Source organism: Diabrotica undecimpunctata, chromosome 2 (assembly GCF_040954645.1).
Source record: "Diabrotica undecimpunctata isolate CICGRU chromosome 2, icDiaUnde3, whole genome shotgun sequence".
NCBI lineage: Eukaryota > Metazoa > Arthropoda > Insecta > Coleoptera > Chrysomelidae > Diabrotica > Diabrotica undecimpunctata.
This window is the reverse complement of record NC_092804.1, coordinates 35,676,895-35,703,521: the sequence shown is the minus strand read 5'-3', so window position 1 is coordinate 35,703,521 and position 26,627 is coordinate 35,676,895. Positions and strand designations below refer to the sequence as shown.

At 33.3% G+C, this 26,627-nt stretch overlaps 1 protein-coding gene across 5 annotated transcripts in view; it reads left to right on the top strand.

Moving 5' to 3' along the window:
• The window catches only part of vari (MAGUK p55 subfamily member vari), a 150,434-nt gene that overhangs the window by 96,459 nt on the left and 27,348 nt on the right, over positions 1-26,627 (top strand). For 3 of the 5 annotated variants that reach the window (XM_072522639.1, XM_072522638.1, XM_072522641.1), the window contains 4 exons: positions 12,450-12,758; positions 18,335-18,601; positions 18,761-18,941; positions 19,346-19,633. In XM_072522639.1, the coding sequence (XP_072378740.1) occupies positions 12,450-12,758; positions 18,335-18,601; positions 18,761-18,941; positions 19,346-19,633 (1,045 nt within the window). Of the gene's footprint in view, positions 1-1,011; positions 1,090-5,327; positions 5,453-12,449; positions 12,759-18,334; positions 18,602-18,760; positions 18,942-19,345; positions 19,634-26,627 lie in introns of those variants that run through there. The other 2 variants (XM_072522640.1, XM_072522642.1) reach the window with 2 other exon arrangements.

Sequence of the window (26,627 nt, the reverse complement as noted above, 5' to 3'; positions counted from 1 at the left end):
TTTTATTGTTAAATGACCAGAAAAATACTTATAAGGCCCAAAGGAAAATTTGTTAAATCTTTATAACTTTTCATTGAACTAAACTATAATTTCCAGTGTCTCTGAGCCAGAAGTGTTAATTGCAACCGGGTTCATTTCTACCTTCCAACCTTCCATTTTGCATATGAATTTTCGCACATGAGAGGTTTGGATGCAAGACTAATGGAGAATCCTAAGTCTTTCTGGAAGTATATAAATGATAATCGGTCCAATCCTAGTATACACAGCTCAATGTTTTATGGCAATCAAACTGCTATAGACGGTCTGGATAAGAAATAGAAGAGTAGAATGGAACGATCATATAAGCCGAATGATAACAAATAGAGTAGGCAAGAGACGGTTCCCTAATAGGAAGACGATCAGTAGGAAGACCACGAAAACGATGGAACGACAACTTACTGGAGGCACATTGAGAAACAGACAGAGTCATGTCTTCATACAAAGAAGAAGAAGAATGTCTTTACCAATCAATACTACTTTCTGAAGTATAAACCCTCTTAAGTCGCAATATTTGCCCTCTATGCAATCTTAGGAGAATTATTTGTATAAGAATTTTATTACATTAAATACAAAAAAATAATAATAATTATTGTTGACTCACAAGCCGATTTCGTAATTCCCCAGAATATATTCAGTTTATTTTAAAAAGAAACAATCGCATTTTGTAGTCTATTGAAAACATTACGATGATTTAGTTCAATGTTGAACAGTCATGTCTTAATATTTCCTTCAGAACTTGAATAAAACAATAATAAAATAATTATTTCTTTTTATTAAATATCCCATTTGCGTGTATCATAAATTTGTTTTTTAATAATAAACACTTGGGAACCTACGCCATTCGTGTAAACAAACCAAACTCAATTTTATTTGTGGTAATTTATTTTTTTTTTCATCGAGTCAGTTCAAAATCGTTTGATTTTATTCGGTGCTGTCCACTAAAATTTAAATATTAGGCGGATAACAAGTTTTACGTCGCAGTTGGTTTGAATGTTGTGATTTTAGTTAGTAAATACAGTTACAGGATCGATGTCAGATGAAGATGAGCAGGTATGTCAACCTACCATACTTCCAACTAACATTCGATAACGTTTTTTATTCGTATGTGAATATGTATGACACAAACTTAATATTCAGGTGATATACTAATATTGTCGATTCATAAGAATTTCTTCGAATAACCAAAAAATTTGAACGTGTTAATTGATGAAATGGTTTCAGTATAACTAAACCATAGAAGCAATAATTCTATAAACAACACCGACATGGGTGTTAAAAATTTAACACTTAATTAATTATCTTAGATCCTAATAAAATATATATGTAGCTAGATATTTGTGTCTCTACAAGAGACAGGACAAAGATACAAGTTGGACATAAAACAAAAAAAGAAAGTTACGATTTGATTTGATTTAAATGTTCAATGTTCAGTTATGGACATTAAGTATTAAGGTTACCGCCGTATCACTGTATCACCGTATGATAATCACGTTGGATGTAGTGGATACAGTGACGATGCAGTTACGGAAATGTGACAAGAAGCTCTTAAAACTGCAACTCCAGAAATATGGACCAAAACTGTAAATAAATGTGAAAAATTAATAGACGAGTGGTGGATCCACCAAATAAACAATAATATTTAAAATTCCATTTGAATTTTTGCTCCTCATTTTATACAAATTAATTCTAACTGATAATACAGGCAAAAATATTCTAAACAAAGTAAGTAATTAAAAAGATTATGCACTCCAGTGCAGTTTACCGTGCCTTTTACTACAATGAAAGGTTTTCTGCGAATTCCATTAATCGTTTAGAGGTGTAAGTTGGTTGAATGTACTGTACTTATTTCGTCCGCCTCAGTAGAAAACCGTAAACGTGAAATCAAATCGTATGATCAGACTATGCCTAAAACGGAATATTACTAATTGCAAGGTCACATAAATTGTACTGTAGAAAATATGTCATTGACGAAATTGCAAAAACTAAAGGAATAACGGTATTACGTTTGCCACGGTATCATTGTCAACTAAATGCAATACAGTTAATATGAGCTCAAGTAGAAGGTGTGAAACTGTGAAGTGACCAGACAAAATATAACTTTTAAATTGAATGATGTCAAACAACCTTTATTAACCTTACACTGCCCAATTTTTTATTTTTGTAAAAAAAAATGTTTCCTATTTAGGAGGCACAGATTATGGACGAACTTGGACGTCCTTTTCTTCGATTCATCTGAGGCCCCAATATGGCATAAGCAGTATGCTAATTTTGCGGGAAAATCTGCTAACCGAAGGATATTAGTTTGCTTTCAGTTTTTTGCACATTTTTTATACAGTAACCAGCTATTTATTACAGCCATATCTACTAAATGGTAAAATAAGCGCAGCTACTACTTTTTAGTTCTCATTTGAATTTTATACCTTCCTATCAGTGAGTTAATCAAATCTACGCCTCCCGTGTGTTTGTTGTATTCTTCCACAACAATATAGACAGTTGACGGTCGTCTGACACTTCTGTTTTCGGTCATAAGGATTTATTGGAGTAATAGAAATTTCTCCGGCAAAACTAGATAAGAGTGTTACGGTTTTGTTGTTTTTCCAAGAGACAGAAAACACTTCAACACCATCAATGTTGCTTACGTATTCGACAGATATACTCTTTTCTCATGATATCTTCACTTGGCAATTTGCAATTGGGTATTATTACTCTGCGAACGGTTCCTCGCGAATGTATCCCTTTTTGTGCCAGTTGAACTAAGAGTGGAATAGATGTGTAGAAATTGTCAAAGTACACTTGATAATTTTTAATATTTGAGCTAGCCTCCAAATCTGTTTCATTTGGCAAACATACATTTTCGCAACCTGTACTTATATATTTGCAATTTATGGGAAAAACCATCAACACCACAAATCACATACAATTTATTACCCTTAGCAGGTAGATATTGTTTGAAATAATGTATAGCCTTTGATGCGCATAATTGCTCGTCTACTGATAGATATTTTTTAAAAGTTATAGACTGAAATTTAGAATTCAATGCATCAACTACAGGTCAGCTTGTACAATTTATCATAATTTGCATTGTTTCTTCCTGGTGCTTTACTATTGTCTGCGAAATGAAGAAATCTACGGATTCTCTCAAATTAATTTTTGCTCATCAATAATGACATCAGATATCTGGTGATAACCAAGGGATGTTGACCAGTACTTTCGCACTTTCGGCATATGTACAATTGACATGTACGAGTATATGCATATACCTAAATATTTTTTAAGCTGAGTAGAACTCAAATTGCAGATTGATTTACGTCCACTTGCGTAGAATACAAATTAGATTTGGAAACAATTTTCTCTAATAGATTTTCATCAAAGAAATATGAGAAAAAACTTGTTGGACTTTCTAAATCTGAAATATAATTAGGCACAGTATCGTCGCCCAAAAACTCTTCAGGCTAAACTAACTTCAGGCCAAACTAAATTTTTCTTTTACCATGTAATTTTAGAATATTTTTCTTTCAATTTTTTGACATGGTTGTAGTGCAAATTTTGTGCGTTTATTTCGCCGTCATTGACCTTTTCGTTAGATTCGTCAATAGTCGCTGGAGACAGCAAAACAGTTCGACAGACAAGATCGACAGAATCTTCAACTTCAAGCTCTTCATCAGACTCAACAGTTTCAACAAAGTCGTCTTCACTTTCTGATAAATGTGCCAATATGTCTTCTAACTCTTTTTCTGTCAAATAAACTTTATTTTTCTTGTAAGACATTGTTCTGAAACAATTTTGTTTTAGTTAGGTATATAATCACTGAAAATAATGAGTGAATAATCATATATTTACAGAATTTGTAAGTTATATTTATATGCCCTATTGGTCCGATGAATAAGATCTGCTACAACTATATTTATAGCATCATTTTACCTAAATATAATATTTTTGTTTAATAAAATAATAACTACTTTGTAAAACTAACCTTTATGTATTGGAATAAATACACAACAAAACACAATTTCGCGGTTGTTTTTGTAAATTTTTATAAATAACGGTAGCCTTCCAGTCAGCAGTCACCACTGACCACCAGTATGACTCACAAAGAACTGACCTCTCTAATCTCACTTCAATAACCAAATCCATTAAACAGACTTTATAATCCGATAAATAAGGGTGTTGCAAAATATGATACACTGAGCATTCAGGTATGCTGATTTACTGTATCATATACAAATATACGAAATTTTACCAGGCCGTATCAAATCTGCTACAGTGGGCAGTGTAGGCTTAAATTCCTTAAAACACTGGAACAATGCCGTAAACCACGTAAAAAAGAGGGAGACAGATTGTGGACTCTTAATAATAACATTGAAGAACTTTGTCAATCTATAATAATTCCAACCGGCCGGGCAACGAATCTGACTTAAAAGAAGAGGAAGAGATGGAAATCCATAATTTATGAGTAAATCAGGAGTTTTTAATTTATGCACATTGTTTAAATGTTAGATATCAGTACGATGTATCCGAATTAACATGAATTTTATTTAACATATAAATCTGTCCCTTTTTGATTCTCCAACACTGAACCATGATTTTCACACCTGTTAGGTATATAATCCATGGATTTGTATTGTTATTTCTATGTGAACAGGGTAGACTCTTTGAAAAATAGTTCAACAGGAGAAGATGCTGTTTGCAGATTAGTGAAGACTTGCATTTATAATCAGCTGATAGTTGCATACAAATAAAGTATGTGTAAGTACTTAATACATATTATATTTTCGCATAATAATATTTTCGCAATATTTTCACTTAATACATATTACATTTCGCCTACCGAAAAACAACTGATATTCAGTTTGAGTTTAGAAGCCGAAAAATAAATGATTAACGTTGTAAGAAATATGTGCAATACATTACAACTATAAGATGTAAATTACATATTAAATTGACAAATATCTTTTGTAAATTTTAGAGAAAAACAACAATAATTGTATTTAACCTTTCTTTTTTAACAGAAACATGGTCATGGGACTTTTTTAGTGACTTTCAGACACACAACAATGACCTGATTATGTGTTAATCACTTGTTTAATTTTATTCTATCAACCGACTCATGTTAGTGCAAATGTCGTGCTTTCAGTTGAATATTTACACCTATTTTTGCTCCCACTGTCTAGTTTTTGATTTATCTATTTTGTAGAAAGTTACTTAACGCGATGTGTTTAAAAACACATTAAGATGGTCATTACGTCCTAATCTTTTTCTTTGATATAATTTCCGTTACACTGTTAAAAGTCAAAATAGGTTTCTTATAGTTTAGTGTCTCAAGCAAATAGTTACATTAAAAGCTGCGAATTTCCTATAAGTATTGGTTTATCTCACGTGCAGGGCTGTTCATAAAGTGCATTCCAAGAATCAGGTTTGTTACTTTCATCTTTTTATTCTTCTGTCTAAAACTACAATAAAATCCGTTTTAGGGTTTATTTTTTCGAATTAGCTGCATTTGCTGGCAGCTGTAAAAAAACTGGAATATGACAGTTTGAGTAATATGCCTATTTATTTTTTGTCTTTTATTATTATACCATTACCAATATTTTAGTATTATTATATTAATACATAAAATTACTATATTTTAGTATATCATATGTAATTATTATACCAATTATTCACTGACATTTGTAGCTGTGTATGTTCGATATTCGTAGCTCTATGCTAAAAAATCGTATCTTCTAACTGATTTTTCACTTTTTGGCGAAATTGTTTGTTTACCTTTCCTTCTTTGCTTTAAAACTTTTATTTTCTTTCTGTCTGTTTTTATTAATTTCTTTACTATTTCCTATTATCATCGATTCTTCCTTGTCTTTTATTATTTATTTTTCTTTCTCTAATTTCTCCTTTTCTATTAATCTAACTTTGTCTTGGTTTATTCCTTTTTAATGCTATTAATCTTTTTCATATTTTTTTGTTTCTTTGATTGCTTTTTTCTGGTTTTTGTTGTATTGTCCATATACGCTTCCATAATTGTTCCTATTCCAAATGTATCTCCAATACTTCAATTTAATTTTGTAAATTATCTTTGTTTAATACCCACAGATTTTAATCAAGTCTATTTTGGGTGTACCCCATTTACAAAATAGTCTCCTGTTTTTATTTTAGTTAAGAAAATAGTAAAAATTTTTATTTAAAAATCCTTTATAAAATGTATTTAATTAAAAAGACCCATTCGGGCTACATCAGAAAAAGTTTTCGGACTAAAAAATCCATTATTACCAGGTATACATGAGTCAAGCCACTAAATATTTGGATAAAAACCAGTTTATTTATTTAGTGGCTTAACTCATGTATTCCTGGTAATAATACACTGATGATGGACTTTTTAGTCCGAAAACGTTCTCTGATGTAGCCCGAAAGGGCCTTTTTTTTTAATTATATACCGTTTATAAAGGATTTTTAAACAAAAACTTTTGTGATTAATGGTATACACCCAAATACCTACATGAATTTCATTTTCCTTGTGGATGATAAACTACTGATTGTATTTAATAACTCTTCAGAATAGTTTTTCTAGAGAACATTTTTATGGTCTACAGCCTAGAAAACTGGCGTTTCGTTTTTGATATTGTCATTGGAGCTGTAATAAGTTTTAAAATCTGTAGAGCTTTATACAATCGACTGCTGAGACCATCCAGCAAAAGAAGCAGCATGCTTATATTTCTTTTTTTTTTACTTGAAGTTTTACTTTAATAATAAAACTCGCTTCCTAATCTGATTTCCTTAACCCGCCACAAAATCCATGTAAACGATACAAAAACACACTTTACCATAATATGTGGTGGCTGCTTCACTTATAGATATTAGATGTATAGTGTTTCGTATACTCTGACCATTATTTGTGTATGTTGATTGATCTGTATACCTGTTCATATTGTTTTATTCCAGTTTTTTATGTTTCTGAAACTATTTTCTTGTAGCACATTTAACGATTTTTTTTAAAATGGGATTGAACCAAAATTTAATTGTAATGCAAGTTACATTTTTATTTTGTTTTGACGTTCCAAATTTCAATCTAAAAATTGTTTTTTCGGATATCCGAAAAGAGATTTTTCTAAATGTGATGGCGTGTCGGTGTTTGGAATTACAGAGTCACCCCTCACATGCTGCAAATCCTTCAATCCTGAAAGATTGCGCAAAATACTTTTTCTTTCAACATGAATCCGCTCACGTGAACATGTCCTATAAATTGACGAATCCATTTAAGCAACGACTCCTCTAGACGGGGAGATTCAACATGGCGTTCTCTTTTTTACTCGCGAATAAGGCACATGCACTTCCAATGTTGATGGTAAAATGTCGAACTATTTAGCGACATCTTTTTTTAATTCTCCACCATAGCTTGAAATCACACGCTTTTTTTACTTATGGAAAGACATTTGTTCTTTCTTGACCTCATCAACACAAATCAAACATTCATATAACTTACTTAACTCTCATCATAACTATACTTAAGATATATAGATATTGCAGCTATCCAAGAAAGCAAACAAAAGGGAATTTTCTGCACAGAGATTAAGAACTACATATTCTTCAACAGAGCAGTGGAGACAATGTAAGACTATTTGGGGTAGGGTTTTTTGTTTAAAAGAAATTTCAGAACTAGTGCTGAACTTTGATGCAATAACATGATCATGTCAGTTAAGAATGAAAGAAAAGTACAGAAAAACATTTATAAAAAAATGTAAATGCCCCAACAGAAGATAAGGATGAGAATAGCTCTCATCATCTCACATAACTTAACGTAAGAAAGTTGCAACAAGACTACATTGTGAACTGCGAACATACTCATATCTCATTAATGTAAACAATCGACCGGTCTGTACATGTAAACAAACGAAGGTTCAAATTATAGAGAGTAGTGAAATCACGACTTCAACTTATTGAATGTGAATGGTTAACATCAATTATATACAATTAAAGTCAGAAAACTGCAATATCTGCGACATGTCATGAGGGGCGAGCGTTATAGCTTATTGCAGTTAATAATGCAAGGAAGAATACAGGGTAGAAGGAGTCGCGGAAGAAGACGCATCTCCTGGCTGAATAATTTGAAAGCTTGGTTTAACTGCACTACTTCTGCTAACCTTTTTAGAGCAGCGGCGTCGAAAGTACGAATTGCCATGATGGTTGCCAACCTTCTTAGAGGAGATGGCACGTGAAGAAGAAGAAGGTTAACATTATTCCCTCAACTTTAAATTACTCAGGGAACCAATTATTAATATTGATTTTATTCCATTTTTCGAATAATATTTGAGGGACCGGGAAAAAACTTAAAATTATCGAGATATTTCAGTTAACGAGAGTTATTATTTGGTTTGTTTTTATTCGATTTGTTTTGTTTGAGTGCATTTTAGTCGTGGTATTTGTATTTCAGTACGTACTTTGATTGCTTTATTTAGGAGTATTGGGTATCCTCTTTTTTCTCAGGAACTATTAAAGTGCAGATAGGCTGCAGAAGTTTTGGACCTGTCTTCAGAGTCTGATTCGGATCGAAAAAAGTGACAAGTCAGTTAACTCAAGGTGCCTGGACATACTGGTATTGATCGGAACGAAAAACGGATCTATTTTTCAAAGCTACAGAAAGTGCGATTAGCAGATTTAGTCAGGCTGAGGACGAGACGGCATAATTTCTGTGCAACTGCTCAGAGTTGGATAGGATAAGACTCAATACATTTGAGCATTATCAGCGCAAGACCTACGACTTCGTAGAAGTGTCACCAAAGGACATAAAAGACTTGATTAAAAAGGCTGGGCCGAAAGGACAACTTTAAGCTAGGGATCAGCCACAATAGACTAACCTCTTAGAGTTAGAGTAGCCTTTGTGTGGAAGGGTGGTTAAGCGCCCACTCATATTGAACCTAACGTAACAAATACTCACATCACTTTTGTGAAGATTTCAAACGTTGCGGCATAGATTCACTCTACTTTGTATAACAGTACTAGAATTATATAACAATGTGTCATTCCAACAAAAAGATCAAGGCAGATTGTGACTGCAAAGAACGTTTGTAAATTTTTATAAAGCTTCTATTTGACTTTTGATTTCTACGGATGAATAACAATTGCAACATTGTTCTAGATGCTTTTATTGTGTTTGTGATAATGTCTTTTTGTGATAGATATATTTTGTTTTAAGCAATATAGTCATTTTTTTTATAAAATAAACAGATTTATGGCTCTTTCCTTTTCTTCTTATTGACCCTTGAAGTCGCTCGTAAACAAAATCATTTATTGTAGTACAGTCCATAATATTATCTCTTCTTGACTACCTGCATACCCCATTATTAAATCATCTTAACTTACCAGTGAGGTTTAAATATCCTAGAAGAATTATTCTTATAACAATTCCATTATAATTTAATTTTCATTGCATTTATAATTAAAAAATATGATTTACTTCATGAAACTTCACTTGGAGAAACGTACGCTATTATGATAGTAATAAATATATAATTAGGGATTGCCATTATCGTTTAAAGTACTATTCGTTTCTTTTGGCTCACGGGAATCAACAATTGTATTACTATTAAATATATTAACCCAATTGACTCATTGTTCTAATTTACACAGAAATGTCCGTGACTAATCGAGTAATCGACCAACCGCTGTGGTATTTAACTATTATTAAATCTGTATTTTACGTGTATTATCAAAGTGTCATTCTTCTTTTACTCTCATAATGTAACTCTATTATAACTGTAAATTATGATAATTTATGACTTAATTATGCCATTTTTGATAATGCATTGCCAATATTAATCGTCCTATAAATGTTAGTTACATTTTTGGGTATTCTCCAAAAGCTTAATTATTATTTCTAGGACATCATTCACATTTGGTCTGGGTGAAGATAGCCACAAATGAAGCTCGCAGAACGAAATATTGGCATTTGGCAGTGTTGCCGAGTCTTTATAATGCATATGTTATATGCTTCAAATACAAAGAGGAAAAGTTTTTAAAAAGTACATTTTTCTTATATTATTTTATGGATTCTGCGATTTTTTAATTCATATAAACACGAACGAATAAATATTTGTTTCTTTTGATATTAATTGCAGTTAATTATTAAACATTTTTTAGATAGATTAGCGGATAGATTTGGCAATAGAGTCAGAACCCTCAAACCACCAGTTGCCATATTGCACCAGATGCCTTTTTAACTTTATTATTTATACTGAAATTTTACTATCTTACTTTTTAAAAACTGATTTAAAACTATTTACTTTTTCTTTGCTAAACATGTCCAATAGCGTACCAATCATATAAGTTTTTCGGTGTGCGCGTTCATGGGCAAGTGTGACAGAACTGTAGTAGTTATCAATGGCAAGTGTTCGTCCTTTGTCAAGCAGTCCATCCATAAGTTTTATCACTACATTTTTTGGTACGATGCTGTCTTCAGAATGCTCTTTTCCACAATATACGTTAAAAACGTAGCTATAACCATCTTGCAGACAAAGTTTGAATAATTTTATCCCAAATTTGTGCTTCTTTTTGGCAATATACTGCTTGAATTTTAGTTTCGTCAGTGCACACGTTTTCCTTTGGAACGATGGCAGCCTTGAACTTATCCTTCAGTCTGCTAACCAAGGGGACGATCTTCTGCAAACGGTCACTGAAAGCGATTCCTTGACATTACTTTTTTGACATTATTCAGATAAAGATCATTCTTTGACCAGTACTAATAAAATGATGGAAAATGACATATTCCCATCCATATAACTATATCCTTAACTACTATGGTTTAAGAAGACAGTTGGCCTCAAAAATGCCTAGAAAAATTAAACTGACTGTATACAAAACACTAATAAGATCAGTGCTAACATATGGTTCAGAAACTTGGACACTAACACAGAATGACCAAGAATTGATCAAACGTTTTGAGCGAAAAATACTAAGACGAATATATGGAGGCATAAAAGAACAAGGTTTGTGGCGCAGGTGTTACAATTTTGAGTTGTATAGAAGATTTGGAGAACCTGACGTTGTAAAATTCATTAAGGTAGCACACCTCAGATGGATAGGTCATGTAATCAGACGAGAGGAAGATGCCATAGTCAGAAAAGTTTTTGACCGAAGAGGGCCGATCGGACATAGAAGAAGAGGAAGACCGAGACTTAGGTACCAAGACAACCTAGAAAATGATTTGAAGTCTATCGGAATTAGAGCATGGAGAAGAGTTGCCAGAGACAGGGGCGAATGGAGGATTGTTCTGAAGAAGGCTTTGGCTCATAAAGAGCTGTAACGCCACTGATGATGATGATATAACTATATCCAGAAATCGTTTTATTTCGGCGATATTAGTGTTGTGCCACGCGGTTTTTTTCTGATTTCTTTCCTGACACTGCAGAGCATACAGATTTGTTTCTTCGACCTAAAAATTAAAAATAAAGATCAAAATCAGTTGAAAAAAATAAATTGGATATTTACCATCATGAATAAATGACCATAATCTACAAATTATTCGTATAATTGAAAGGCCGATTTTTTGTAGAAGTTTTCGTATAATTGTGTGTGAAAACCTACAGAATTGTAGATCGTCCTCAAATGTAAATTTCTGTAAATTTACGCTGTTGATCGACCCCAGACAGTAGCTTCATTCATTGCATTGGATAGTATTGGTTGTTCTAAAATTTCCTGTTCGGAGACTTCAGAATGTTCTATGACAGATTCTATAGCAGCCTCAACATGTTCTCCGAAATTCGTATATTATTTTTCTTTACTGGCGGACGCCGATACATCTTGTCTCAACGGTGTGGTATTTCCGGCCACACGTTTTCCTTTTTTTTCTGTTTCGGAGTATTCGATTCATTTTCACTGTCACTAGAATCAGTTAGTTGGTACTCGTCCGAATGATACGTGTCGCCAAACTCATCCCATTCTTCATGTGACAGAATTTACTGCTCTAATCTAAATAATACTGACAAAACAAGCCACGGGGGCGGCGCCTTCGCTTGTTAGATTTGTTAGGAATAGACAAGTCAAGGCGTGATACCACGTTGGACTCTCATAGGCATTTTGTGATAAAAATCTTGCTGGTGACCGCGATGCTCCAATGTTGACTCACATTTTGAAAAATGAAATTTTAACCAAAATTCGCATTTTAGAGTGTAAAAAGTAATAGAAATATTAAAAAAAAGGGTGATCGGCCAGTGAAGAAATTAAAATGTTCAATATGGTGGTACTTAACATGTTAATTTATTGACGTACAACACAAGTGTGCGCTATCTTACATAGCACTTGTTATAATTTCCTGCAAAAATAAAGACAAATCGGATGCAAACAAGATGCAAGTAAATTGATTTATACAAAGAATTGTATCTACCAGTATTTTTAATAATAGTAATGTTAATTATTTCTTACAGGTTCATGAAATCGAAGACGATATCCCTGTAATACCAAAACCGGAGAGCACAGAAGGCAGAGACTTATTGAAAGAGGTGCAGATCAGGTGCAGCTTATCGTGGAACATCGATGCTAGAGAATTAGGAACTTTGCTCAATAGCCCTGAGATCAAGACTCTTATAGATTGCCACGACGACATCGCAAAAATATACGAAAATCCCAAACCTGAAAAAGATAACTCGCCGAAATTATTTCCAAACGGAATGACTGGAGAGGAGTACAGAATGGTGGGGGTCCGGAAAAAACCGGGAGAACCTCTAGGATTAACGGTAAGTTTTCTACTTAGTTGTAACGAATCTTTCTTAATTTTTCTCGTCTTTCGGGATCCTTTTTTGTTATTTACTCGAAATAATATAATTTATTCCAAAATACAGAATAAGAAATCTGTTTTATATGAAGAGACTTTCCGTTACATGTATTTTTTTCTTTCGGTAGAGAGTCTCCTGCCTTTATTTAATAACTATTAACTTATTAATTTTAGTTTTAGATACACTGACAACAATAATATTAAAACGCGATTATAATTAAAACGAAATTAATTAAGTTAATCACCTGTTTAAATATTCAAATACTGCTTCCTCACAAGTTCAAGCGGGTTCAAATAGTTTTCTTCCGAGCAACTTAATTTGTCATCGAAAACATGACAGTGTGTTGGAATGCGCATTTATCCGTTCACTGAATATGGTTAAAACTTTGAATATATTTACTTTCTTATTTAAATAATGATGTAACTTACAAATAACAATACAAAAAACTAAATACATTTTTTGTTGATGGAGAATTGACCAGGAGCTATTTCTTAAAACCCAACGTATTTCTATCTTTGAATTTATATAAAACAAAGTTTGTGCGAGATGTCATCAACTATGGCCGCTACTAACTGTCAAACTTAAAAAGTCTATAGGAAGACCCTTTGTATCAATGTAAAAAAGAACGGATATTTGGGGTATACTGAATATACCAAGACAGGAGGAACAATAGATCTGATAGATCAGCATTGTGTCTGCCGCCTAAAAGTAGTAATACTAGTAACAATAAGGGTAGTCGACTAAGTATATATCTAACACCTTAAACGCCACAATGCATAGTAAAAAAAAGTTGTGTGGACCAAAATATTAAACACATTTAAAGTATTAGTCTATGCATTTTTAATAGTTATGCTTTAGCTTGAGTACAAAATCTTACATTTTTATTGCTTTTTAGAATTATTGAGAAGTTCGTAGCTATTTTATACGTTACATTCTCTAGACGAATGCATTACGTGTTACTCATTAGTTATCAGTAGGCGAGGTTGTAGTCTCAGTTGAAAACGAGCAGAAGCGTTTGCAAAAGCTAGTGGAAGAGTTTATTTGAGACGAAGACAGTGATGACAGTGTTCGGGATAAAAATTTTGAATTAGATAGTGATGACGAAATAAGCAGTTCTTCTTCAAATCAAAATGTTATTTCCAATATCGACTGCCAGATGATGAAAGTTCTTCAGAAGACGATGACATTGCGATTGATGATAACTAAAGCTCGGATTTATAGGCAACAAAAATTGAAGAAAAATGCGCCTATATAGGCAAAGATTTTTATTAAAAAAGGCAGGAATATTAACATTTAGGCAAAATATAGGCAATAAAGGAATATAACTTATTATTTATTGTACAAAGTGAATTAACGTAATATTAACTTAAGGCAGGTATATTTACACATCATAATCATAACATTAGTATAAATAAACTAGTAACTAAATAACTGTAAATTAATAATTAAACATTGTAACCACTTAAAATTTTATCATTAATAGAAACAACTAAATGTTTTTCAATATTTTCGGTCTTAAAACTATGTCTTCGATCACTTAAAATTAATTTGTACATTGAAAACGAACGTTCGACATCGACAGATGTAATTGGAGCATATTTCAGAGCGGATAATAAATCTGGCTTAATTTGAAATTCCTCGGAAAATGTCCCATTCAAAACTTTAGCAACATTAGATAAAAACGAAAAACCTTCATTCTTGTCGAAAACATATTTCATTTTTTTTTTTAAATTAATTCACCGTTACTTCCAGGTGCCGATTTAATTTTCGTCTTTATATTATCTATTAATTTTACTGACTCACATAAATTTATCTCTTGTTTTTCTAATAAGGTAATTGTGGTAACTATTAATTTATAATTGTCATTGATATAAGCGAGTTCCTGTTTCAATTTGGGATTTTTTAATATTTTTTTTGCTTCTCGAATGGCTTCGGAAAGATCATCATCAAATTCTGACATAACTAATTCTATTTCATTGCAGTGTTCAAAGTAAAAAAAACTGCTTCGAGCCAGGTTCCCCACCTTGTAATTACTGGTTTAGCTGGCAAAGGGACACCGGGAAGTTTTACTTTATATATTTGCACCCTCAACGGAGCCTTTACAAAAACTTTTTTCATAAAATTTATAAAATTATTTACCAACGGAAACAGATTTCTTATTTCTTCAGCAATTCTATTTACCCCGTGGGCTACACAAGTGCAATGAATTAAATTAGGATAAAAAATCTTTAAATTAACAGCAGCTTTTAACATATATGCCGCAGCATCTGAAAGCATTAAAACTATTTTATTCACTGGTATAGCGTTGGGTAAAAAGAGGTTTGTTAAACTATCTTGTATAAATCGACTTATTGTTAAATTGTTTGTTTTTTCCAATTCTTTAACGGCAACTAAGGTTTTCTCGCAAACTTTTCGTCAAAATTCCAATCATTAAATTAGCTATATACCTGCCGCATACATCTGTCGTTTCATCCGCGATAATATACAAAAAATTGGCCTCTAACTCCCGCTTAATTTTTGAAATACATTCCACATAACATTTTTCCACAGTATGTTTTCTCAATGTACTCTGAATAAATCTAATGATTTATTAAGATATTTTTCGAAAAAGCATTTAAAACTAGGGTTATTAACTTTATATAGAGGAATGTTGGATGCAATCATCATCTGGCATAAATCAAATTTAAATGCGTCTTCCTCCTTTTTTTTGAACTGCTTAAACTATCCCGCAGAGATATTTGGGCTAACTTAGAGGAATTGAATTTTTCCAAATTACGTTTATGAAGTGGGGTTCCACAATGCTGGTCAATAAAGTACTTTTTTTCTACTTGAAATCTGAGAATTAAAAAAAAAAAAAATTCTAAAACCGCTTTAGAATTTAGTTATGTTGTGGGACGAGAAAAAAAGAGAAAAAATAAAACTTACCGATTTGCCGCATGGTTTACAAAATGCTCCATCTCCTTCTAGAGAAAGTTCCGAATAAGGTGCGATCCATAGCCTTAATTTAGATGTCATCTTTTCACACAAATGTCTAAAACGTTTTAAAACGTGTTCTTTGCTTTTCGGTATACGCAACAAAACTAAACTAGGATATAGCAATTTGTGACTAAACTCTGATACAGTAACCGACTGTACAACTGATAATAAACTAATAAAGCCTAGGGATTTCCAAATAGTTAACCCTCAAGTCTCGATTAGGTACATTTTCCTAGAAATCTGTTATATAAACAAACCATTGATATTTTATTATTGACCCAAAAATTTTATTATAGAATGGTTTAGTAATAGAATAATATCATGGGTAGTACCATGAAATTTTAAAAAAGGCACAAATAGGCGGAATTTACGAAAAAATGCAAAAAGTGCAAAAAACAATTATAATAGGAAAAATAGGCAAAAAAGGCATTTTGCCTATAATCCGAGCTTTAATGATAACACACCTTTAATATGGAAGAATGTAGATGGTCAGAACTTGAAAAATATTACATTCAGTGTTCAAGACTCGGGTATCAAAGCTGAGTGTTTTGAGATGTATAATAAAACTCCCCTTGACTATTTTCAACTATTTGTGAATGACGATATTATTGAGTGAATTGTGCAAGAAACTAATCGATACGCACATCAGAAGTTGAATATAGGTGGTCACGGTCCAAAAGCTAGAATTCATAAGTGGGTAGATACAAATAGCGAAGAAATAAAGACTTTTTGGCCATTCTTGTCTGGATGGGATTGCAAACATTGCCAAAGTTGTGTTCGTATTGGTCAAAAAATCCATTATACGAAGGTAAAGTAAAGTGTCGTATGTCGTGTAATCGTTTTGAATTATTACTTGTCTATTTACACTTTAGTGACAATGAAAATAGTGTCAAAGAACTTCGACTGTATAAACTATCACCCCTATTGGAGAAGTTGGTATCAAATTTTTAAAGAGTGGTAGTGACGGGAGAAGAACTCTGCGCTGATGAAACTGTAGTTCCGTTTAGGGACAGACTGTCATTTAGGCAGTATATCAAAAACAAGAGACATAAGTTCGGGGTGAAAATATACAAACTCTGCTTGGATGGTGGTTATACTTCTATACTACAAATTTATTGTGGTAACGATAAAACTGAAAGTATGTCAGTTCCGGATAGTGTTGTGTTTCGTTTAGATGTTGGACGTACTATATACACAGACAATTTTTATACTAACGTTACATTAGCACATAGGTTGCTAAACAAAAATACAAATTTAGTGGGAATTTTGAGGCAAAACAGAAATCTTAACCCGAAAGAAGTGAGAGGTGCAAAATTAAAGAAAGCGGAGATTATTGGGATGGAGAGTAACACAGGTATAGTAGAAATTAAGTGAAAGGACAAACGCGAAGTGCTTATGCTGAGTACAAAGCATACTGCTGAAATGGTAGACGTCCATCAAAGGGGAGGAATAGTTGAAAAGCCAGTTTCTGTTGTTGACTACAATAAGAGCAAAGGATTTATAGATATATCCGACCAACTAAAGTCTTAGTCTACAGCATTACGAAAATCAGTCAAATGGTATCGTAAAATAGCAATTGAGATCCTTCTAGGATCAGCTATTGTCAACGCCTATATAATTTACCAAAAAGTAACCAACAATAACATGTCCATCACATCTTTCAAGGAAGAGTTGATTTGTCAACTGGTAGGTTTCTCTAGACTAACTAATCCAGAGCAACAGATGATACATGATCGTGAAGGTCATCATATAGAGGAAATGCAAAGTTCGGCCAGAAGATGTGTCACATGTTACGCAAAAAATTCAGCAGATAATGGTAGAAAATTTGCACAGACTAAAACTCCCTTTTCTCGTTTCAGGTGCATTCAGTGCAATCAATTCTATTGTATCTCGTACTTTTGCGAGATTCATTCATGTAATCTATAGACATTTGTATATATCTACACAAGTATTATATTTGTTCATTTATTTCTTAACTAGAAACATGTATTGCTAATTTCAAAGGACATTTACTGATTTTTTGCAGTAAAAAAACAGTCGTTTACGTTATATATAAATAAAACTTAATTTAAAGCTACATAATAACATATTATTTTATAGCTAGACACTAGTATCCTAAAAATGCGGGCTAAATATATGAAAGAGTTCATTAGGCTACTGAGAAACTTTATTACAAATAAATGAATGGATATTGTGAAGCACGATTGTATCATGCAGCCTGAAATACACTAAAAAAGGTATGAGATGCAACGGTGCTTCTCGTGGCGTCAGAAAATTCAACGTATGAGATGCACACTTGCTTCTCGTGGCGTTTAACGTGTTAAAGGCGAAATTTAATTTATTTAAGGAGAACAATGATCGTAAACTGTATAATATATATATATATATATATATATATATATATATATATATATATATAATTTTTTAATATTTTTTGAGAAATTAAAAATTCCTTCATCTGCAATAGCAAAATATTGGTAAATAATTTAAAGAAAAATTTTAATGATTACCGAGAAAAAGCACAGTTCTATTAGAACACTATAACACTTTTTTATTTGCAGGTGCAAGTTGATGAAAACGGAAATCTAACAATAGCGCGAATAATTGAAGGTGGTATGATCGAAAAACAAGGCCTTCTACACGTCGGAGACATTATTTTGGAGGTTAACGGAACTCCCGTAGCTACCCCCGAAGATTTGCAAACGGAAATCGCAAAAACGAAGGACCACGTGACCCTCAAAGTTCACAGTAATACCGGAAACGGTGAAGTGACACATTCAAATATTGTTATGGCCAATGGAAACAATGGAGTAACTAAAAAATTAACGGTAATGTATTTATAACAATTGTAATTGCTCGTTTGGTTATGATTTGTATTAAAGTGTAGAGGTGCGTGTCTATTTTATAATATACTATTCAACTATTTTTAAATGTGCATTTAATTAGTCTTATTTTATTCCATTTGTTTTAATGAATTTATTTTTTAGTGCTATATGCGAGCCCTCTACGAATACATCCCCCAAGAAGACACACTCCTGCCATGTAAAGAAATAGGCCTTCCGTTTGATCGTGGAGATATTCTCCAGATAGTTGATCAACGCGATCCTAATTGGTGGCAGGCGAAAAAAGTTGGTGGAGATGGAACAACTGGTCTCATTCCATCATTAGGTAAGAATACTTACATAAATAATGACATACAGTGTGTCCATAGATATGTCCCAAGAGGAAACATTTTTTTATTTTTATTCTTAGTGAAATATGTCGTCTTGATAAAAAGTTTTGCTTGTTTAAAAATATTTGATTGTAATTACAATACAATATTTTAAAAACAGCTATTTCGATATCAATGCTACTTTTTTAAATAATAAATATGTAAAGATACATTATTACTGGAGTTTATAGGCTTTGTTCCGAAATCATTTCTTTATATGTAGTTTCCGGAAAACGGCCTGTAATCTCCGTTATTCCAACGTATCTTTACAAAACACCGGCCGCGAAATCCTACACATACTGAATATGGTAATTTTGATATTTTTTATTTACTTATAAGTTTTAACAATATACAATTTCAGAGCTAGAAGAACGAAGAAAAGCCTTCGTACCCCCAGAAGCGGACTTTGTACATACCATAAGTATCTGCGGAGCAAGAATCTCGAAGAAGAAGAAGAAAATTACATACCAATCAAAGAGCAACTGTGATTTTGATAAAGCCGAGTTGTTATTGTATGAGGAAGTGACAAAGATGCCTCCGTTTAAGAGGAAAACGTTGGTACTGATTGGAACGCAAGGTGTCGGAAGAAGAACGTTAAAGAATAGGCTGATTAATAGTGATCCCGAGAAGTTTGGCGGTGTTGTTCCATGTAAGTAAATAGTTGTTTCAACTTTTTATTAGAATTTTTATTGGCGATTTTTTATTAAAAATAATTTCTACGACACTGGATTTAGGGTGACTTCAAATGGCTGTGATAAAAATTTCATTGAAATATATTTATTAATAAAGTTCTGGCAACTAAGCTACGATTCAAAAAAGAACACACTGTATCAACTGACGCTCATAGAAACATAATTTTAGTTTAAATCCTAGTTGTCTTACCAATCCATTATTTAATTAGATACATTTTTCGTATTGCTTAGGAATATTTCTAATTATATTTCTTAGTGTTGTTGGGGAATAATTTCTATCAAATTCTTACATGAAGTTCGTTTACGTTACTTGAGCGGGTTTGGTCAAATTTTGTTGCATAATTTCTCAGAAGAAGTACAAAATTGTGAAATCTGGATATCTTTGTAGTCAATCTATCAACGGATTACCACGGCCTATCCAAAGGTTTTTTATTTTTAGGAATTTTATGACAACATGTCAAAATCAGTATATTAATTGCCAGATTTCGTTACTCGGTGTTTTTTGGGTCGCTGAACACGAATACGCCATAAGAACTGACCCCCGGAGCACATGGTGTACAGGATTACTGCTAAGGCAGGTCACGTTCTAGAGTTTCGAGGGTTTTCGGCACTAAATTGTTGCAAACAGATTACTCGGGTGTTTTTGGGGTTGCTGAACACGAATATGATATCGAAACCGACTCTCGGAGTAGCTCGCGCCCAGGTTGACTGCTATACATCTGCTATACATATCATGTTCTGAAATTTCAAGGCTTTTTGGCCCTGACTTGATGTAAACCACCGAGTACTTGGAGGGATTTGGGGTTGCTGAACACTAATATAACGTAGGTGAAGGCCTCTTGGGCATCTGGTGTCCAGGATAGATAAAAATATATATACATCGGTTTAGAACGTCTTTCGACGTTGTCCGATACCTAAACACCATCTCTTCCTATCTTCGCAGTCGTTTGTTGTTAAATTTCTTTCGCTCATGGACTTGTAGATAAAAATAAAAAAGAATATAGTAATTAATATCGTTTGTTCTTAAAAACCAGCTCTTTATTTGTTTACAATCAAAAATATGAATATTTTAGAGGACATTTTACATTTACAATTAATTGACACATTTTTAATCACATCATGTATCACATTAATTTTCGTCTTCGTCTAGAAACTCCCCTTCGTCTTCGCTAGTGCCACTGCTGCTCTTCATTGACGTTGTTATCCGTCACCCTGGTCACCAGATACTCCAGATGCGTTCATTTACATCATATTCATGTTAAACAACCCCAAAAACCCCCGAATAATCTGTTTGCATCAATTTACTGCCGAAAAAACTCCAGAAAAAACCTCGAAACTCCAGAAGATAAAGTTCCTTGGTACCAGGTGCTCCGGGTGTCGGTTCTGATGGCGTATTCGTGTTAAGCGACGCCAAAAACCTTCGAGCAACAAATTCTGCTCCTTAATATACTGATTTTGACATGTTTTCATAACATTTAATATGGCCCCAAAAATTGCGTGAACTTTTGGATGCTTTTATGCACTGTAAATGCAATTATGAATTTCCACCCATTTTTTTTATTGTAGACTTTTTCCTGACGTCTTCCCGAACACAATGCAAAAATTTACAAGTCGATAGGTGCTGTATTTAACAATCAATTTATTCCGCTGGTTTTTGTTCCAAATGTCCTGATCTATGATATTGAAAAGATTAATATATGAGGGCGGTCCGATAAGTACCCACCTCCGATAAGCCTAGAAAATAAAAACGAAAATATTGGAAAAGTGGTGATTTATTTCTCAACATAGTCTTCCTTCAGTTCAATACCCTTGACCTAGCGAAGCACCAACTTCTTTAACCCGTCTGAAAAATACACTTTCTGGAGGTCAGTAAAGTAGACCTCCATGGCGGCGATGACCTCCTCTCAATTTTTTTCCCGGCGAGTGACTTTTTCAAATTTGGAAACAAAAACATGTCGCCAGAGCCAAATCTAGAGAATACGGTAGATGGGGCAGGAGTTCGTAGCCCAATTTGACCGTGGCGACGGCAGGGGTGTAAGCTGATGCGTTGTCATGGTGGAAGGGAATTTTTTTCTTCGAAAAATTCGAATTGGTCCAATAATTCGGCATAGTAGAGTTCTGTGATCGTTTTGCCCTTATGTAGGTAGTCGATGTAGATCACACGTTGTATATCACAAAAAACAGTGACCTTTTAGGCCGATAGAACAGATTTACAAGTAAATATTTATTCTAGTATCTCCAGATAACTCCTAATATATGTATAACGAAGAATTAATCGTATCAACTCACTATTTTCTATAAAAACAGAAATGTCCCATATTACCTAATATGATAATTCATAATAAAAGACAATGATGTTGTCCACAAGGAAACTAAATTCCTGTAGTTGGCCGTATACGATAAATCACAAAAAGTTTTATTTAAAAAATTCCTTTTTAAAAAGTATATTAATATAAACAAATGATCCAGTTGCTTTCAACAAGTCCTCACAGACACTTCGTCTAGGGGCTAGCAACCTCAGTGGAATCCCACGTTACCATGTAGCTAATTCTGTTTATAACTTAAACATCCTAGTTTTTTAACATCCAAAATGTAATTTAAAATTAATAGTGTAACATTTTTTTTATAATTAATAAGTATATTAAATTATTTCTAATCCTTTTACCCCGTTGCTGAGACGCCGATGGCCGTATTTGCAAATAATATATGCGCGGTTAGTCGGTTGACCATTAGGAAAGTTTATTGAAAATTACCGAAATATTAAGGGGAACAATCTACCTACTTATTTAAAAACGACGGTTTAGGTAATCCTCGGGTAATTCCTTCCGGCTGTAAGGCCGGGTTCCTTTATGATAAAGTTGTTAGATATCGTCGGGGCACGTAGAAATGTTTTTCTATAATAACCTAATGCAAGGGATTTTATATTTCATCACGTTCCTAGCTAGAAGGGTACCGTTAGTTTCGGTGATCATTAGAATCTTTTTACCTTCTTAGAAACCCATCTAGGCTGGCCTATCATTTTTGGGGGGGAGATACCCTCACCTTTACTTGGGTAGTTTGGTAAAATTTTAGAGGAACCAAGTTACTTCCCGGTGGGCATTCGTCGAGTAAAGGTGCTTTGCTCATTATCGTCTCTGTGTCGCGTTATCTGTGCAATTTCTTTCTAAGTGTGTATACACTTCTATATTTGAGTTCTTTCAATCTAATACTATATTAGATTAAATATAGTTATAGAGTACCTTTAATTTTAATTATCTTCAGTGCTTGATACAAGTAAAGTATTATAGTAAAGTAAATTAACTTCAGTGAAATAGTGCAGCAGTCATCAGGAATTACTGTAAGTTACCATAATCTTAGTATATCCACTTATCTGGGCGAATAAAATGGTATTCTATCATATTGGTTTTCAATCATCTGGGCGAATCTAAGTTCATCCATGTCTTCACCTGTAGTTGGGAGTAACTACTGATTTTTACATTCAATATTTTCTTACGAACTTTCCACCAGCTACTAAGAAATTTCAATAAACATAATTACGAACATTTAGTTCTCCATCATTAAATAACAGTGCGAGATAGATAACCAACATAACCAAGTGCGGTTTGGTTAAATTTTTATTTCGGTAACCTTTTTGTATTCTTATAAATTTATATTTGATTAATTTTTGTTATTTGCTATAATTGTTGTGCATTTTTAACCCAGTGTCTCGAGATATGCCATTAAACAGCAAAGAGAGACCTTTAATCAACCTGGGTTGAATTTGTTTCTTACTCACTATCAGGCTCTCTTCACTGATAATTGAACCTGTGCATTACTATATTGTTGTATTTGTAAAGGTACTTATTATTCATATTACTACTTATTTTTATGTGTACACCACCATTTCATAGTTGATGGTGTATTTTTATTACTTGTATGTACATTTAGCTACCGACATCATTGTGTTGTTGAATATATTGTTTTTGTTTTATGTATGTATTTTATTTGTCGACTCCTAACAAGGTTTCCTGATATAACCATAACTGAATATTTGCTTTTTCCCTTTAAATATTACTATACCTTTGATCAGTAGAAAGATCAGGCCGATTAAGTTTCGTAGGTAATTAGATGAACGGAGTCCACCCAATATATTTATTATTTGTTTATGTAGAGTTTTGACCAAATTTATTGAATAACTAACTGTTGAGATCTTTCCTCATATTTGGTCTCAGAACCAAAATATCTTTCTTTATTTCTTTTCTTTTCTAAGGTTTCTTAATTTTCTCCTTAAACCCCAAAAAATTAAGTGGCGCCCTGTTCCCTATCTTATCTTATCTTTGGTAATTTTACCCATCTATCTTTTTGTTTATTTCTGTATCTTTTCCAATATCTCTTATCCTATCTTTACTTATTTCGTCCGTTGGACCCATTCCTGGTTCCAAAAGCTAGTTTCGAACCCACGACTCGCTCTCCACCAACCATCTGGCTGCTGTCCGCAGTGTCTCCATTGGTGACCTTTCTAGCACCATCAAAAAAAGGTTTCCGAGGTTACAATAGAACTACATTTAAAGGGTTTTTACCCATGTATTAAATCGCTTCAAACACGTATATTCAGATAGTACTGATTATGGAATAGTTATTCTGAAAACGTTCTGTGATGTAGCCAGGTAGGGTTTTTATAATAATATACCCTGTGTAAGTGAATTTTTTTAAATAAAAATACAATGATGTTGTTTGGCGACTTTTTTATTCCCTTCTACTCAAATTTAGATTCGCCATTTCTCTTATATCCCCGAATTAAAAAAAGGTTATTTAACTTTCAAAATACTAATTTTTTCTCGTGATGTTTAGTTGACACCTCAACTAATAAATCAGTAGTAATTTGGATTTAAATAGACAGAAAGTTAAGACTGCGCCGTGCATCTGCCGTGTTTCTAATAAAACTAGGTTAGCAATCAAATAAAACTGCAATTAGTACCGACAAAGACCTATTTCCAAACTTGAAAAATCGTGCGAAAAACTCTTTTGTGAAGAACAACTGGGAGTTTCATAAAGTGAATAAAAATCGGCCTGCAATTTCAAACACGCAATGGTGGCACGGAAATTTACTCAAAACTGCAACGCGACCTTCACTGGTTTCATGTCACTCTATAAATCACTTAAAAGATCACAGGAAGTCATGCAAACCATCCATTGTCATAAATATATAGCGTTTATTTCTATTGTGTCGCTAAAAATTTTAAAACCGCATTATTATCAAGTATTTAATTGGAGAGATAAGAGAAGGTTCCAGATGTGCATCAATGGAAAGATGCATAAATAGTAGTGATAGAAATATATAGCAAAATAAGTAAAATCGAAGACGCAGGCCTCGTCCTCCTAAAGGTAGAAAAATCACATCAATAGAATATAGCAAGATCTGAATACTGAAAGAAAAAGTCAGTAATAAGAATATACCAACGCTAACGAGTTAATAACAGATCAGATACACATCATCTATAATTAAATGTAACAACCACAGAAAGATCAGAATTTGATATCAATTCGAGAGTACAATATCTCTCAGAATACTACTACTAAGGATTTCCACAGTTTTCACTGTCTTCCTTCACTCAACCGTTTTCTCCAATTTTCCCTGTCATTCCAGTCTCCATCTCGCAGGGTTCTTTTCTCCATAGCCTCGTCGATTTCATCTCTGAATGACCTTCGGGGTCTTCCTCTCTTTCTTCTTCCAATCGGGCTCCATTCTGTGATTTTGTTTATCCAGCGTCCTCTGTCCGCTCTTCTGACGTGGCCGTACCAGGATAGTCTCTTCTCCTCTATATAGTCGATTATGTCTGATTGCACTCCCATTCTCCGCTTAATCTCTGCGTTTTCAATTCTGTCTCTTTTTGTAAGTCTACAGCTTCTCCTCAGGAACTCCATTTCTACTGCTCTTATTCTACCTCTATTTCTCTTGTTTATTGTCCAGTTTTCGGACCCATATGTCAGGATACTTCTTGTCAGGGTGTTATATATTCTCTTTTTTGTCTTTATCGTAATGTTCTTATCCCACAACACTGAGTTTAGTTGTCTTATACAGTTTCTTGTTTGTCTCAGTCTGTTGTTTATATCTTCTTCTGTTGTTCCCTGGTTCGATATTATGGTTCCTAAATACTTGAATTTATCTGTTCCATTTATTTGTCTTCCCTCGTCTATCTCTAGGTTTCTCATATCCTTGTTTTCTGTTGTTAGGTATTCGGTTTTCTCTAAGTTTATTTCCATTCCGTTGTTTTTATATTCTTCTTCTAGTTTTCTGAGCATAAAGCTGAGATCTTCTTCATCTTGTGCGATGACTACTTGATCGTCGGCAAAACTTAAGGTGTATAGGTATTCGTCTCTTACTGGTATGCCCATTCCTTCGCACTTTCTCCTCCATGGTTTGAGTGTCTTTTCTAAGAATATTTTAAACAGAGTAGGGGACGTAGCACAGCCTTGTAGAAGTCCTTTTGTCGTCTTAAATGGATTGTAGGCTTTATTTCCACATTTAATAGCTACTTTGTTTTCTTTGTATAGTGCTTTAACTGCTTTTATTAGTGTTTGTCGGATTCCCAGATCATTCATTGCTTCCCATAATTTGACTCTAGGTATTGAGTCATATGCTTTCTTTAGATCAACAAAGGCCAGATGGACCGGTCTACCTTTTGCCATTTTCTTCTCTATCAGTTGTTCTAATGTGTACGTATGATCTAGGCATGATTTTCCTACTGTGAACCCTGCTTGGTCTTCTCCAATTTTTCCTATTATTTCAGTTTCTAGTTTTTCTTTAATAATTTTCCCGTAAAGTCTACCTACCGACGATATTATACTAATTCCTCTATAGTTTTCACATTTTTTCCTGTTTCCTTTCTTATGTATGGATGTGATGTATGCTTGTGTCCATTCCGCAGGTATTTCTTCTCCATTTAGTCCTCTTTCAAACATTCTATGTAG